Here is a 13,349-nt window from a genome sequence, read left to right on the forward strand (position 1 = left end):
TTTGGTCGTCCATTACGCCACAGATTTGCAGACGAACAGTTCTAGATGATTGAGGAATTTTGCTCCTTACCCTGTTCGCAGTGTGCAAACATAAATCCAGGCGGACACAAACACCGATATCCTTTGTCTGTGAATCCAGATTGGCAGGTACCACCGTTAGCGCAATGGGCACTATCACAAGCACTCTAAAAAGTTATAAAAATAAAGTATGAATGGGAATATTAACAGAGATGACCCATATTTGTTGCTCGATAAAAAATTGTAATGAGCAAATATTTAAGAGTAGCACTCTAAAGAATAAAAATACTTAAAGCTTAGTATTCACTTACAATAAAATTTTCAAAGGCGAAAAAGAAGAAAACGGATGATATAAGGGAACCGGTTATAACAAGTTTGTTCGAAGAGGACCCACCTTGTCAGCCGGGTAAGGGAGTTATCGAGGATACCAACTATCTTACGGACATTGCCTACAAAATGTTATTGAGTTGATACATAAACATTCAGCAAGCACGAGTCGCACTGCTAGATAGACAATAAAAGTGAGGTTTGAATCTCATTGTCATTCTTTTTTTCTGCAAAATAGAGGGGTGGCTATGCAATTAAGCGCCAACACTTGACGTTGAGAAAGGGGGTGCAGGCAGAGAACACCATCTATTCTGTGGTTTGGTGGGTCCTGTTCAGGTGTAGTAGTTTTGACCACTTCCCTAAGAGAAAGTACGAAAGCCTAGAAAGTAATAAGCGGAAAAATAAAGGAGAAGAGGAAGAAAAAGAAGAACTTACGTCTGCCCCACGGTATAGGTAGCCCTCTGTGTGTACAAAATCCACATCATGTCCTCGATGAGTGGCGTTATTCAAGTCACATCTGTATGTTCCCTTGGCACTTGCTGTATTTTTAAAATTAATACTGACGCAGTTGGGTTCATTGTAACAACGTAGTTCACAAGCATCCATATCTCGGACTTCGACAGTGGTTATGTTGTGATTCTTCAGACGCTTGTTAGCAAAGAAGAAAAAGGAAGGGAAGGCCAGTTCACGATATGCAACTGAAAGATTCGAATTAAATTGAAACTGATGAGACAAAAAGTGAAAGGTGTGATTATTTTTGGAAGGACCTAGATCAAAAAAGGTTTGCCCTCACAGTGTTTGGGCGTTTTAAAAAAGCCTACGTGTTGAAATACTTGTCTAGTCAAACCAAACGAGACATGCATTAAAAAACTACAGCTAAAATAGTCAATGTTTGGATTGTTCTGCTTTGTTTGAGAGGATTCTTTCACGTTTCTCTTAAGGTGCCGGGATAAGTATACCTACCTTATCAGAATTGGAAAAAGATGAAATAATGCAAGCCTGCCTTATTTTGCACTTTAAAACGACACATGCCTCTGCAAACAGTGTAAACCAAAGTAGACTAGTTCTCCAGTGTAAATCTGGGATGGCATTTTGGCAAAGAAAACGACAGCTTTTCCTGCATCTAAATCCGACCGGTTTTCTTACATGATAAAGTCCCTCCGAAAAGATATTTCACTTAAACGAACCGTTGTCTGCCCCTGTTGTTATGTAAACTAACGTTACTATTTCTGACAAAATATTGCAACTGTGTTTGACGATCATGTTTGCAGCTTTACTTTAAGCAGAGGTGGCATTGGTAGTTTTGGTTGGTAGATAAAATTTTGTTGAAAAAATGTTTCTTTTTTTTCTCGAAATTTGTATCTTAGTGGGTGCAAAGTTATCATTAAAATCAGAATAAGTGGAAAATGCAACTCTAGAGTTTACCGGCCTAGCAGCCGTGTGATATCAAGAATTATAATATATAACCGAGAAAATAGCCGTCATTTAATCGCTTTCGTCAACATTTCTTTGCTGCTTTCAAATCCACGTAACATTGGATAAAGAATGATTATAATAATTTCGTCCGGCTTTGCGGCGTATTTCGCCGGCTAAAATGGAAAATTCAGTGGGCTGAAATATATTTTATCCCTTTGTTCTAACCCAACCCGACGGCGAGGTGAATGTAAATTTGTCTTTGTCCAGCGAAACCCGCTCAGTTTAGCAGCTGCACAATTAATTTTAAAACTTGTAATTTACTATTTCTTTGCTGTTTAAAGAATTCTGTAATTTTCCTTTTGAAAACTTAGAAGCAAAGATTCTTTTGGCAAATTTTGAGGTGTTCTGCCAAAGTTTTAAGCGTATGTGACAATAAAATCTTTGATTTATACAAGAAATAAACGCCTAAGCTACGCCGGCAGCGTTCCAGATAACGCTTATTGTACTGTCGTTGATTGCCCTCTCAAATTATTATAGAACTCATTCTAAAATGAGCCTGATTCGGGTTAAAAACATATTTACGCCCGCGAACATCAACTATACTCCTATTGCTGTTCATTTAGAGAAAATACGCAATCATTTGCACTAAAGCCTGGTTTACACGTACGACGCAAGCATAAACATAAGCACAAGCATAGGCACAAGGATGTTTACACGTGCTATAAGCACAACATAAGGTGACATACGCAAGCGCAAAAGCATAAAAAAGTGGCAGAATCAAGCGGCTGGACTGCCTTTTGGCGCGAGATTTGATTCCAACATGGCGGACTAGCTATGTGCGCTGACAACTTGTCACTGTTTTTCAGATTCTTTTCTTTGTGCTTGCGCTTATGCTTGCGTCGTACGTGTAAACCGGGACGACGTAAGCATAAGCACAAGCGCAAGCACAAGACGCGTATGCTTGCGTCGCACCGGTTTACACGTAGGTTTCTTGTGCTTCTGGTTGTGCTTGTGCTTATGCTTGTGTCGTACGTGTAAACCAGGCTTAAAAGTCACATAATATTGCGAAAATACATTCATTTCCGCCAATCGGCATTCAATTACGCGAAATGCACCCTCCACAAGGATATCTGTATAATTTTGAACATTCAATTAAGTTTCAAGACTTTCATTAACGTCTTGCGAAATTCAAATTCGTCAAAGAGATTTTTGCGAAAAGAATGTAAAAAACACTCTATTGTTTGTATAAGCGCGCCAATGATTATCAACAAAATTGTATTGGTTGTTCATTGATGCTATTGACTGTTTAGCTATGGTTTAAAATTTTATTGAATATATTGTTCACTAAAATTAATGTGCGATCACGCAAAAGAATATTTTTTTGATGTTACTGAATTTATAAGGCGCGCAAATGAAAGGTGCTTCGACGAATTTGAATTTCGCCTTACGAAGGCGACGACTGTAGCTAGTTTCGAATTTTGTGTATAAAAAAAAATTAAGAAAAAACGAAGAAAGACTGCGAAGGGAACATTTTTAGAAATGTGGCGGATTTCACCTATATGCTAACAGGAATAAAATCATAAACAGATTTCAGACGATGTTTGGAAAATTTTCGAAGACGATTACTGTGTCAATAATCCCGAACATTTCCCGATAGCTGTCAGTGGGTAAGGCGAACATGTGAATTTTTTTTAAATAAAGAAAAACGCCTATTCGTTCAGCCCTGTATCTACCAAGTTGCAGTTAATCGTTGCTGATTTCCTTTCATTCTGTTCCCGATAGCAGATAAATCATTTAGAATGAATACATTAATAGACTCCATGCAAAAATGGCTGGTGTTTTCAAATATTCCGGCCTTTGCTTGCATTCAAATTAGCCTTACCAACCTCTTTCTTGAGTTCAAAAATCAACATAATACTTCACTTCAACGAGGCTAATGAGGCTAATTTAAATGCAGACAAAGGAATAATATGTGAATATTTAGCCAAGCCTAAAAGCGGAGCTCCACATTTCCTTTTTACTTCCATTTGTAGAAGTCTGTTTATTGTACGAACCTAACAAGTTCCTCTTCCATTCTGCAGTTTTTTAGTGCATATGCAGCGAACTGCTCATCGACAATAACAATGACAATCTTATACAGAGGGCAAAATTACTGAACGCTGATTTGTTGTAACAGAAGGCATTTTCTTGTAATTTTCCTTTAACTGAGGGTAAAATTAATCCTAATTGGCCGAGCGACGAAAAAGGGGCATATAAGCACTTTGATCGGAGATCGATTAGTTGGTTGGTTTGTTCTGTTGGTTGGTTGGCTGGTCGGGTTGGTTGGTTTAAATGGTTGATTGGTTGGTTGGTTGGTTTTGTCGGTTGGATGATTTGTTTATTTGGTTGGTAGCTTGCTTGCTTGGGTTGGTTTGTTTTGTCGGTTGGTTGGTTTGTTTGCTTGTTTTTTTTGTTTGGTTGGTCGGTTTGGTTTGATTGGTTGATTGGTTGGTCTTACTGGTCGGGTGTTTGGTTGGTTTAGTTGGTTGGTTGGTTGGTTTGTTTGTTCGCTTTTAGCTGGTTGGTTGAGTAGTTGGTTTCGTTTAGTTGGTTTGGTTATCCGATTCCTTGCAGTATTGGTTGGTTGTTTGATTAAATTGGTTATACAGGGGCGTAGCCAGGATTTCTAGGAGGGGGGGTTCCAAATTGGTTCCAACGAAAACGGTTGGTCTAAAATCCTTACATTACGTACGCACAAGACTTTGGCGTTTACGCTACGCAAACAGAAGACGCCTTAGTTGCCGTTGAGCAAACGTGTTTATCACTTCCTCGATATTTGTTTCTCGGTGGTAATTGATGTTCATCAACGCCAGCCCAGAATATTTTAGATAAAACTAGTGAGCAGCACGTCTGCGAATTCTTTCAGTTGTAAAACGATTTATTTTCTCCTATGCGTTTCGTGTGACTAACGCACCCGTCGTCAGTGAGTTTTACAATACAACATATGTGACCTGTATATATACCTACCTACATACTATACTATACCTATACCTACATATACTATACCTACATAAAAGACTAAAATAAATTTTACATTTCGTAAAAACGCACCTACGCTAGCGGATTTACATGTAGGAAACAGGCGAAAAGGTGTGCAAGGTGTGACATATTATGTGCGTGACATAATTTTGGGGCCCACAGTTTTAGCTAAAACTTTGACTCTTTTATGTAGGTATATATACAGGTCACTTATGTTGTATTGTAAAACTCACTGACGAAGTGTGCGTTAGTCACACGAAACGCGTAGGAAAAATTAAATCGTTTTACAACTGTAAGAGTTCGCAGACGTGCTGCTTACTAGTTTTACCTAAAATGTTTTTGCTCATGTCTCCGAAAATGCAAGTGAAACGCATTAAATAGATACCACAATGACGTTCACTGTACTTATTGTAAGCATAGAAGAGTCCATTACACTCTTGCTGGGATAAAATCACTGTTAAAAATGGGAGAGGGGGGGTTCCTTGACGTGAGAAGGGGGGTTCCGGAACCCCTGGAACCCTCCCCTGGCTACGCCCCTGTTATAGTGCGTTAGATTTGGTTGGTTAGTTGTTCTGGGTTCGTTGTTTGAATGGTTCATTGGTTGGCTGGTTAAGTAGTCAGTCCATCGGTCAGTTTTAGACTACTGTTCCTCAAGATTTCCTCGCTAATCAACAACAGATCAATTGTCTACTATTTCCATCGTTATTTTGTTTGTATTTGTTTCAGTTCCATTAGCTTCAAATTAGTAGAATTCTAGATACACCGCATTCAGATGTTCTTTTTCTTAGTCAGTGATATTATGTCTGTCTTGTGTTTTTTTTTTTTTTTCATCGTTGTATTTTGTCTGTGGCGAAATACCTAAAGCTGTCTCCTAAGCGGATTCTCAATTCAGATCGGAGCTCTAAAGCGGCTACTAAATCGATCTCATTGGGACTGCATAGGCCATAGATTGTAAACAGAAATCTCAGTACAACATCAATGGTTCTTGCCTGTTTCGCAGTTCTTTCCCGTGAATCCTTTCTTGCAAGCACATACGTAGCTGTTTTCCTCGTACAGTGACACACACTTGCCATTGTTCTTACAAGGCCAACTGCTGCAAGGTGACTGCAAATACAATAAGTAGTTTTTTAGTCATTTTAGCCAGAGGTCGTTTTCTAAAATTTTAACCAATAATAATAATAATAATAATAATAATAATAATAATAATAATAATAGTACTAATCAGTTACTTCATTGCTACTAGCTTTGAAGATAAGAAAAATACAGTATTTAGGCTTCTAACGGGCGACTCCTTTCAACATTTAGTAAACGATCATGACTGTGGGCCGATGTTTCATATAAATGCGAACACGTGCACGTGTTGTATGAATGGCCAGCTAATAGCGAATAGTTATGCGCGCCGTGTGCGTTAAGCCTTTGGATGTCCCTGTAAATGAGACTTCCTCTTCATATATACTTTTTGTAAATACTAGTTAGATGTTATCGTCTCTCTCAGTTACTTTTTCGCCACTATCGATGTTGTAACATAAAAAAAGGAATCCTCCAAAAGTCCTATGTTCTGCAAACAGTGGTGACACGGATATCTTTTATAGTAAAACAGATCAGATACAATATTCTCCCAAGGTCCCTCGGGTATGTTGTTCAGTAGCAGCAGGCATGTCATTTTTGAGTTTGTTCCAATAAATTGGTCTTTGTTTGAAATTTCCTGTGCAACCCGCCGTTTCTCAGTTAGCACTCATAGAGTAGAAGTTTGCTTTTGGTCTGTTTGTAATATTTGGATCACGATTTCAGGGAAAGAATATTATCATTAGAGATGCCTGGCCATGTCTCAGTTCTGTTTTGCTAAAATTATTTTCAGCTGCTGTAAAGTTTACATTAAAGGGGCATTGTCACGGAGACATTTCTGTATGTTGGCCAAAACAGCTCGAATATTTGACAAAGAACCCCTTCTTTAAAGTGAAATCGCTCTTAGAGCAGCGGGAGGAAAATATGAAATGGTTTCTTCGGGTAAGAACAAACTAGAATCACTTTCTGGCAATTTCTCCAAAATTCGTTAGAGGAACTTGAAAAAAATGGCCAACTTTTTTCAGTTGCAATCCGTTTCTACCCTAGTCATCCGCAGGCAAAAATGATTGATACTAGTTTCTGTGCCCTAGTAGGGCTATTTCTAACAAAATTGAACCATTGTTTTAATGTCCCCATCGAAACAAATATGTTTTTTCGCTATTCAAAGTGACAGTAAAAACAGGTGAAAGCGCCCCTTTTAAGACGCCATTCTTGCTGGTTTTCATGTTTAATTGGAGCAATTCACGACTGAAGATGTATTTCTTGGTAGGAATTAAAAAGGACGATAATTTCTGGTTGGAGAAAATAAAGGGATGAATTTCTCTTTGCTCCTGTTTGTGATAAGCAGTTTTGTCTTTTGGTGTCCGTTTGCAATGTTTTCGCTTCCGCACGTTTCCCTCGCAAAGAGTGAAGACGCAGTAAAGGATCCCTTTGGCTTTGCTGGAAAGTTGCATTGTGCTTACAAAATGTATATATTCCCTGTAAGACTCCTAATACGAATAGCATTCATGTGCAACTTTGTAGGTTTCATCTTAGGCGACTCGTTCTTGTTTTCTCGTGTTGTATGTCAGCCATCTATTCGATTACAAAGGAGTCTTCAGATGGTCGGCTTTTTGTCCATGCAACGGACTTACGCGATAGTTCGACGTTGTCACCGAGGTCAAGAAATACCCCCATCTGATATTTGCCTTATTTCGACCAATTTTCTAACCAGAGAACTGACATTTCTGGCGCAGTCCTTTGTCTTTCGAGACCGGCAGAAGGAGACAACAGCTATCGCTTCTATTTCACAAGGTGCAAACGTTATGTCTCCGTCAAAGAATCTCGCTCGCGAAATGAATTGTTCCCAACAATTTTTAGGATATAACGGTAACCTAACACCTTAGAGAATTTGATCACCCGCTAAAGAAATTTTACGAGGTGGTAAAAAATTAATTCGCATTACAGCTGAGGATAAAATTTACAGTTAATAAGATAACGGTTATCATACTGAATTAGAAATTTAACTTACCGCGATACTGAAATGATGAGAGTAATTACTGTGCACGAACTTATGCGAGTTGTTGTACTTGTCCGATGGCAGCAGCTCACACCAAAGTTTTCCGGTGTTGATATCAGGGAAGGCAGCCAAGTTAAAAGAGAAGCACGGTGCGGTTTCCAAACAGGCCAGCGCGCAGACAGAATCCCCCTCAACGAGACTTTCACCAAGAATTGTTATGTTCAGGTAGGAGAATTTGTGCTCCTTAAAATTGGCATAACCTATAGGACGGCTTGGGCCTCCGCGGCTGATCCCTTTGTTAGCTACAATCTCTAAAGTAAAAGAATATGAGTGTTTCAGTTTAGAAATAAAAAAAGTTGGCGAAACACTAGTACGAAAAACGAAACCATTAATAGTGCAAAAATCGTCCGTTTTATCGGGATACACAAGTTGTCAAAGGCCACAGAGAAATTAAAAAGGTAAGAATGAAAAGTAGAAAAAACCTTTACCTTTGGTAGCATGAACAACTGAATATGAGGCGACGACTGCCACTGCAAAAATCAACGTTTTCCGAAGTACTGAAACTTTCTTCATCGTCACTTTCAGTTTCCAAGCTATGGGCTGTATTTCAGTTCCTTCACAAACATCGTTTAGATGTTTTTCAGCACCTGCTGAATGTGGCAATATATAAAATGTATAGTTAGGTTCTGTTGATGTCACAACTGAATTCAATTCAATTGGTTAATTAGGTGTAATTAATTTAAAGCCGGCATATGTGCGTCTGTAGACGCCCCAAATGATACGTTTTACGTATTTCTTCAGCAAACATCGAAATGGTAAAGAAAATGAATATAGTTTCATACAGTATCTAGAAGCTTGAGAAATGCAGTGTAGACTATCGGCCAATGTACTCCCAGTGTCACGTGTTCACATAATCAAAACAGTGCATGCAACTCCAAAACCGAACAAGGGGCTTAATTTTCGTTGATCGCTGTTTGTAAAACACGAAATGTTAATAAAGTATAAAATGACAGATAGGCGCGCTGAACTTATGGGAAAACGAGACGTGTTGTATTTTTACCATTCGAAAATATTATTGAGAAATTCCTTTGTGGTAAAAAAAAACTTGTATTTCAAATATGTACAACGGTTGGAGAATCGCAAAATTGCTATAAACGTTGATCAAACAAACGTTAAATCAGTCCGTGTTCTTTTCACCCTTCCTCCGGCGTTTGACAATTTTTGGTCTTAAATTTGCTTCGATCATTACTGAAAAATGCAAATGAAACTGTGTCAGTATTTCAACTTTGCCGGAAAGTGTTTTGAGAGTGCTGAGATGTTTCTGAAAAGTCAATTTGAATTAAAAACAATATTGTAAGGTCGTTATTGTCTTCAAACTTTCTTAAAAGCTGTGGGACTTCTTCTGATAGACGTCGTCATGACCTATTTGAATAGGAGTAGGCGGAAGAACCGTTTTCAGAGCTGTATGAATAATTAATTACAGGTGCCATTATTAAAAATAGTAGGCGAAAGAACCGTTTTACAGCCATTCTTAGTAAAAAGCTAGGTGCAACTGGTGTAGCATCAGCAAAACATAATTTTTTTAACTGATATGCGGAGACACATAATTTTTATGAAATCTTTCTTAAACTTTCATGTAATAGAAGTAATATGAAAATTTAAGATTGCCGGTGATATGTGTTATTATTTTTTTTGGCTCCCTTTATTAAAAGGAAGTCTTTAAAATCAGGTGTAGCACGGCTTAGAATGGTAGTAAAACATTGAAATATTATTTTGTTTTGCCTACTTTCTCCTTATCTTATATTTTCTCATTAAAGTTAATATTGAGACCTAACTCAATGAGCCAGTAGCGAGCGTTTCGGATGAAAATTTTTTCTGAGGGGTACAAAATTACAGCTGTCGGGAAGAAAGGCCGAATTTTTCTCAAGAAAAAAACATATTCATGTTTATGTTGAGACAAGAAAGGGTGCAGGCTTTAATGAAAACGGTAGTTCGAGCCAGTACATCAACTTTGCCGGAAAGCGTTTTGAGAGTGTTGCGACGTTTTTGACAAGGCAATTTAAATTAAAAAACTCGCATTAATAGCTGAAGAAGAAATGAGTTTTGAAATAGACGATCCGCCCGAAACAAATAATATTGCAAGCTCGTTATTGTTTTCAAACTTTCTTAAAAGCTGTGGGACTTCTTCTGATAGACGTCGTCATGTGCTATTTCAATACGGAGTGGGCGGAAGAACCGCTTTACAGCCATTCTAAGTAAACAGGCACAGCTGGTGTTGCATCAGCAAAACATAAATTTTTGAGCTGATATGCGGAAAAAACATTTTTATGAAATCTTTCTTAAACTCTCATGTAATAGACCTAATATGAAAACTTAAAAGCCATTGCAAGAAAATATTGAGAAAGCCAAATCATTTCTAAAAATTGGAATTTTTACTAATACCACCCAAACATCCCTGTAGGTGAACTATTTCAAGAAATGTTATCAAGAAATCCCCAAGCGGCTTACATTTTAAGAACTTTAGAAAAGTTCGAAAATTCGCTTAAAAATACGTGTTTTATTCAGGAAATGGGTGCAAGTTTCAACAGTTTTCATCGAAACAGTACAAGCGTGCAAAAGCTCCTATTGAATTGATATTGGTCATGTATTTAGAAGAAATCCAACGCCTTAAGACCGCGTGAAAAGGTTTTGCAAAATAACTATTGTAAAATGGTTTGTGGCCTTTATTGTGTGTGGTTTTGGCGGTCAAAATAACGCCCAACTTCTAATCAGCGTCAAAAGTCGATCCTGGTATGTCAGAAATTGGGAAAAAAAAAATACTATACTCAACCAAAGAACTGTTATTTTATTAATTACACCTGAAGTTTTAGTTCTGTAAATTAAGACGTTTGCGAGTAAAAAATTTTAAATTGGGGCCCCCAAGTCAACGGGCGCGACCAGAAGTGAAATGCAAACAAAGGAAAACACATGCAAATTGAGGAGAAAATCAGACGGAAGTTATGACTAGCCCATCAAAACGCAAAGAATTGACGAAAATTATGTTCTCTAAACAAGTATTGCTACCTGGGAAACTAATAAAGCGAAATTGTTCGTCGAATAATCTAAAGCAAGGAAAAATCCTAAAACAAAGTAATACTGAATAAAAAAGGAAAAAACAGAAACAGCGATGGTCACGAAATGTGGTCGGGTGAATTCCCGGTTCTGAAGTAACAGGCGTTCGGTCTATTAATCATTTTAACTTCAACACCCCATCGACAAACTATGTCAGATAATAAATTTACTTTGATGAAAATGAACTATGAAATGAAAGTCAAAATTATTATAGATGACCTCTCAACAAAATGGAATGACAGCGGCTAACAAGACCACAAAGAAAACGGACCGTACTAATTGTATCCCAAATAAAATAAACAATAATTGTTTGTGCTCAAACCCAAAAAACATCCAGATGCAAGTATATCAAAGCAAACATTTACAACAATGATGAACATACCTTCCAGGCAGGGTCTTCTACAGACGTCTATCTTCTCCAAGTTCTGAGTGACTCTCACAAAAGAATTGGCTTCTGATGTTCCTCCAGGATTTTAAGAAACTTATACCCTCCATTCAGTCACAGTCTTAGCAAATGTTCACCATCTTTCTCGTGATGTAAGGTTCTGTAGCTTACCTGAATAGAATGACTTAAAAAGTAGCGAGTAACTGAAATTGTAACATATGTCCGTTCAAAGGCGCCAAATGTTGGTCTTTAATTTGGTGCCAAGTTACATGTATAGTAATTTGAATAAATTACCCTCACGCGACATTCCCCGTGTACACTAAGGCCTTCCACAGACTAGGGATTTAGTTGTCGACAACTATTTGTGATCGACAACTAAAACACGTAGTCTGTGGCGCAAGTTGTCGACAACTAAACCCCAAATTATTTGTTATCGACAACTAAGCAGTTTCCCTTTACGAAAAGGGAAACTGCTTAGTTGTCGACAACTAATAATTGTCGACGGCCTCATTTTTTGGCATTTTTCAAGTGTGTGAAAACGTTTGTTTTAGTTGTCGACTACTTTTAGATCTCTGCGCTATTGTGTCAACGGCTTTCCCCGCCAGCTTAAAACATGGACGATTGCAGAAGTAAAATAGTTAGCAAAGAAAACATTCATTTTGATCTTCCTTCTCCACATCCCGTTCTTAGAGGTGGAAATGACACCAACGATGTCATTATTGCGGCAGCTTCTGCCCACCAACAAGTTCTGATGCAAAACGATTGAACGGCAAATTTGGCGCAAAGTTTGTTCGAGGGACTTTTGGCCAACGTGCCATATAAACTGGAATGACGGCGATTTTATCACCAATTTGCGAGTAGACAGGGGTACGTTTCTTCTTATTGTTGAAAGACTGACCCCTTGGTGCCCAACCTCCCTGCGTATTGGTTGCTAAATCAGTGTTTTAACGCCAGTGTGTGGAATCCCTTTATCGGACTTATAAAGTTGTCGATAACTTTTAGTTGTTCATCACAAATAGTTGTCCACAACTTAGTCCCTAGTCTGTGGAGGGCCTTAATCACCTAATTCTGTACAGTATTTCGAAATAAAAAACACACACACATTGCATAAGCGATACATGGCCTTGAAATCTCTCTGAATTGGCTCCCTCTGGCTGGGAGACGCTTCTCTCATCGATGTACCGCCGTAGAAAATGCAATCAAAGGGGACATTCCGCAACATTTAATTTTGAGAGTTTTAATTTGACATTAAGAAGTTCACATGGTTACAACACTAGAAATGGCTACTTATTAAGATTACCAAAACCTAAAACGGAATGCGGAAAGAGAGCATCGTACTACCAATTTACTGTTGACTGGATGTCTCTCCCAGCAATTTTAAGGAAACCAATGCCCATGTGCAATTTCTAAGAAAAACATTACAAGGCTTTTAATGGATAAATATTTCTAGATAAACGCCTTATTGTTCATAGATAATCATTTGTAAATAGTTTTTAGGGTAGTGCGTGTTTTTTTTTTTTTTTTTTTTTTTTCTAGATTTTAATATTTTTACCTGAATGGAGGACCTCCCTGAAAACCATGTTGTTACGTGACGGGCGCTTCCTTCTTAAAAATTATTTATTATTATTATTATTATTATTATTATTATTATTATTATTATTATTATTATTATTATTATTATTATTATTATTATTATGGTATAATCTACAGCGTTTATAATGCTGTGTGTGGTCAGAAAAAAAGTTTTGCAGTTTTTCGACTCTTGCTGATGGAAATTTTAAATGCAGTGTTAGCCAGAAATATCCTAGTCAATACTTCTTAAATTTGAACGAGACATCAAGAGACATCTGGAAATGTATGGTCTTAGTCAAGATCCATCGTTGGAATGTGAAATGAGACTGCCACTAGCTCGTGCAGGTAAACGACATTTGGTGTAATTTTATGTTTTTAATCTTGTTGTGTGAGAGTACTATAAGGAAGGGGCTTTTTTAACCAGGATTTTTTTCGCAG

General features: G+C 37.7%; 2 protein-coding genes across 3 annotated transcripts; both read right to left on the reverse strand.

Annotated features, from left to right (window-relative positions):
- Positions 1–41: 41 nt before the first annotated feature.
- On the reverse strand, positions 42–1,002 carry LOC146456983 (uncharacterized). Its single transcript, XM_085092474.1, has 2 exons — positions 781–1,002; positions 42–185 (listed from the first exon to the last, which is right to left on the reverse strand). Exons 1-2 carry the CDS (start codon positions 949–951, stop codon positions 42–44), a joined length of 315 nt encoding a protein of 104 aa, XP_084948600.1. The 5' UTR covers positions 952–1,002.
- A 4,752-nt stretch (positions 1,003–5,754) lies between these two features.
- Positions 5,755–8,587, reverse strand: LOC146456984 (uncharacterized). 2 transcript variants are annotated; one of them, XM_085092447.1, is made up of 3 exons: positions 8,332–8,587; positions 7,856–8,154; positions 5,755–5,883 (listed from the first exon to the last, which is right to left on the reverse strand). In XM_085092447.1, the coding sequence occupies exons 1-3, from the start codon at positions 8,414–8,416 to the stop codon at positions 5,755–5,757; spliced, it is 513 nt and encodes a 170-aa protein (XP_084948573.1). In that variant the 5' UTR covers positions 8,417–8,587. The 2 variants fall into 2 exon arrangements, with proteins under 2 accessions (XP_084948573.1, XP_084948572.1); XM_085092446.1 differs by having other exon boundaries at positions 8,326–8,587.
- Between the last annotated feature and the right edge of the window lie 4,762 nt (positions 8,588–13,349).

This window comes from Pavona decussata, unplaced genomic scaffold (genome assembly GCF_977016875.1).
Source record: "Pavona decussata unplaced genomic scaffold, jaPavDecu1.1 SCAFFOLD_250, whole genome shotgun sequence".
Classification (NCBI taxonomy): domain Eukaryota; kingdom Metazoa; phylum Cnidaria; class Anthozoa; order Scleractinia; family Agariciidae; genus Pavona; species Pavona decussata.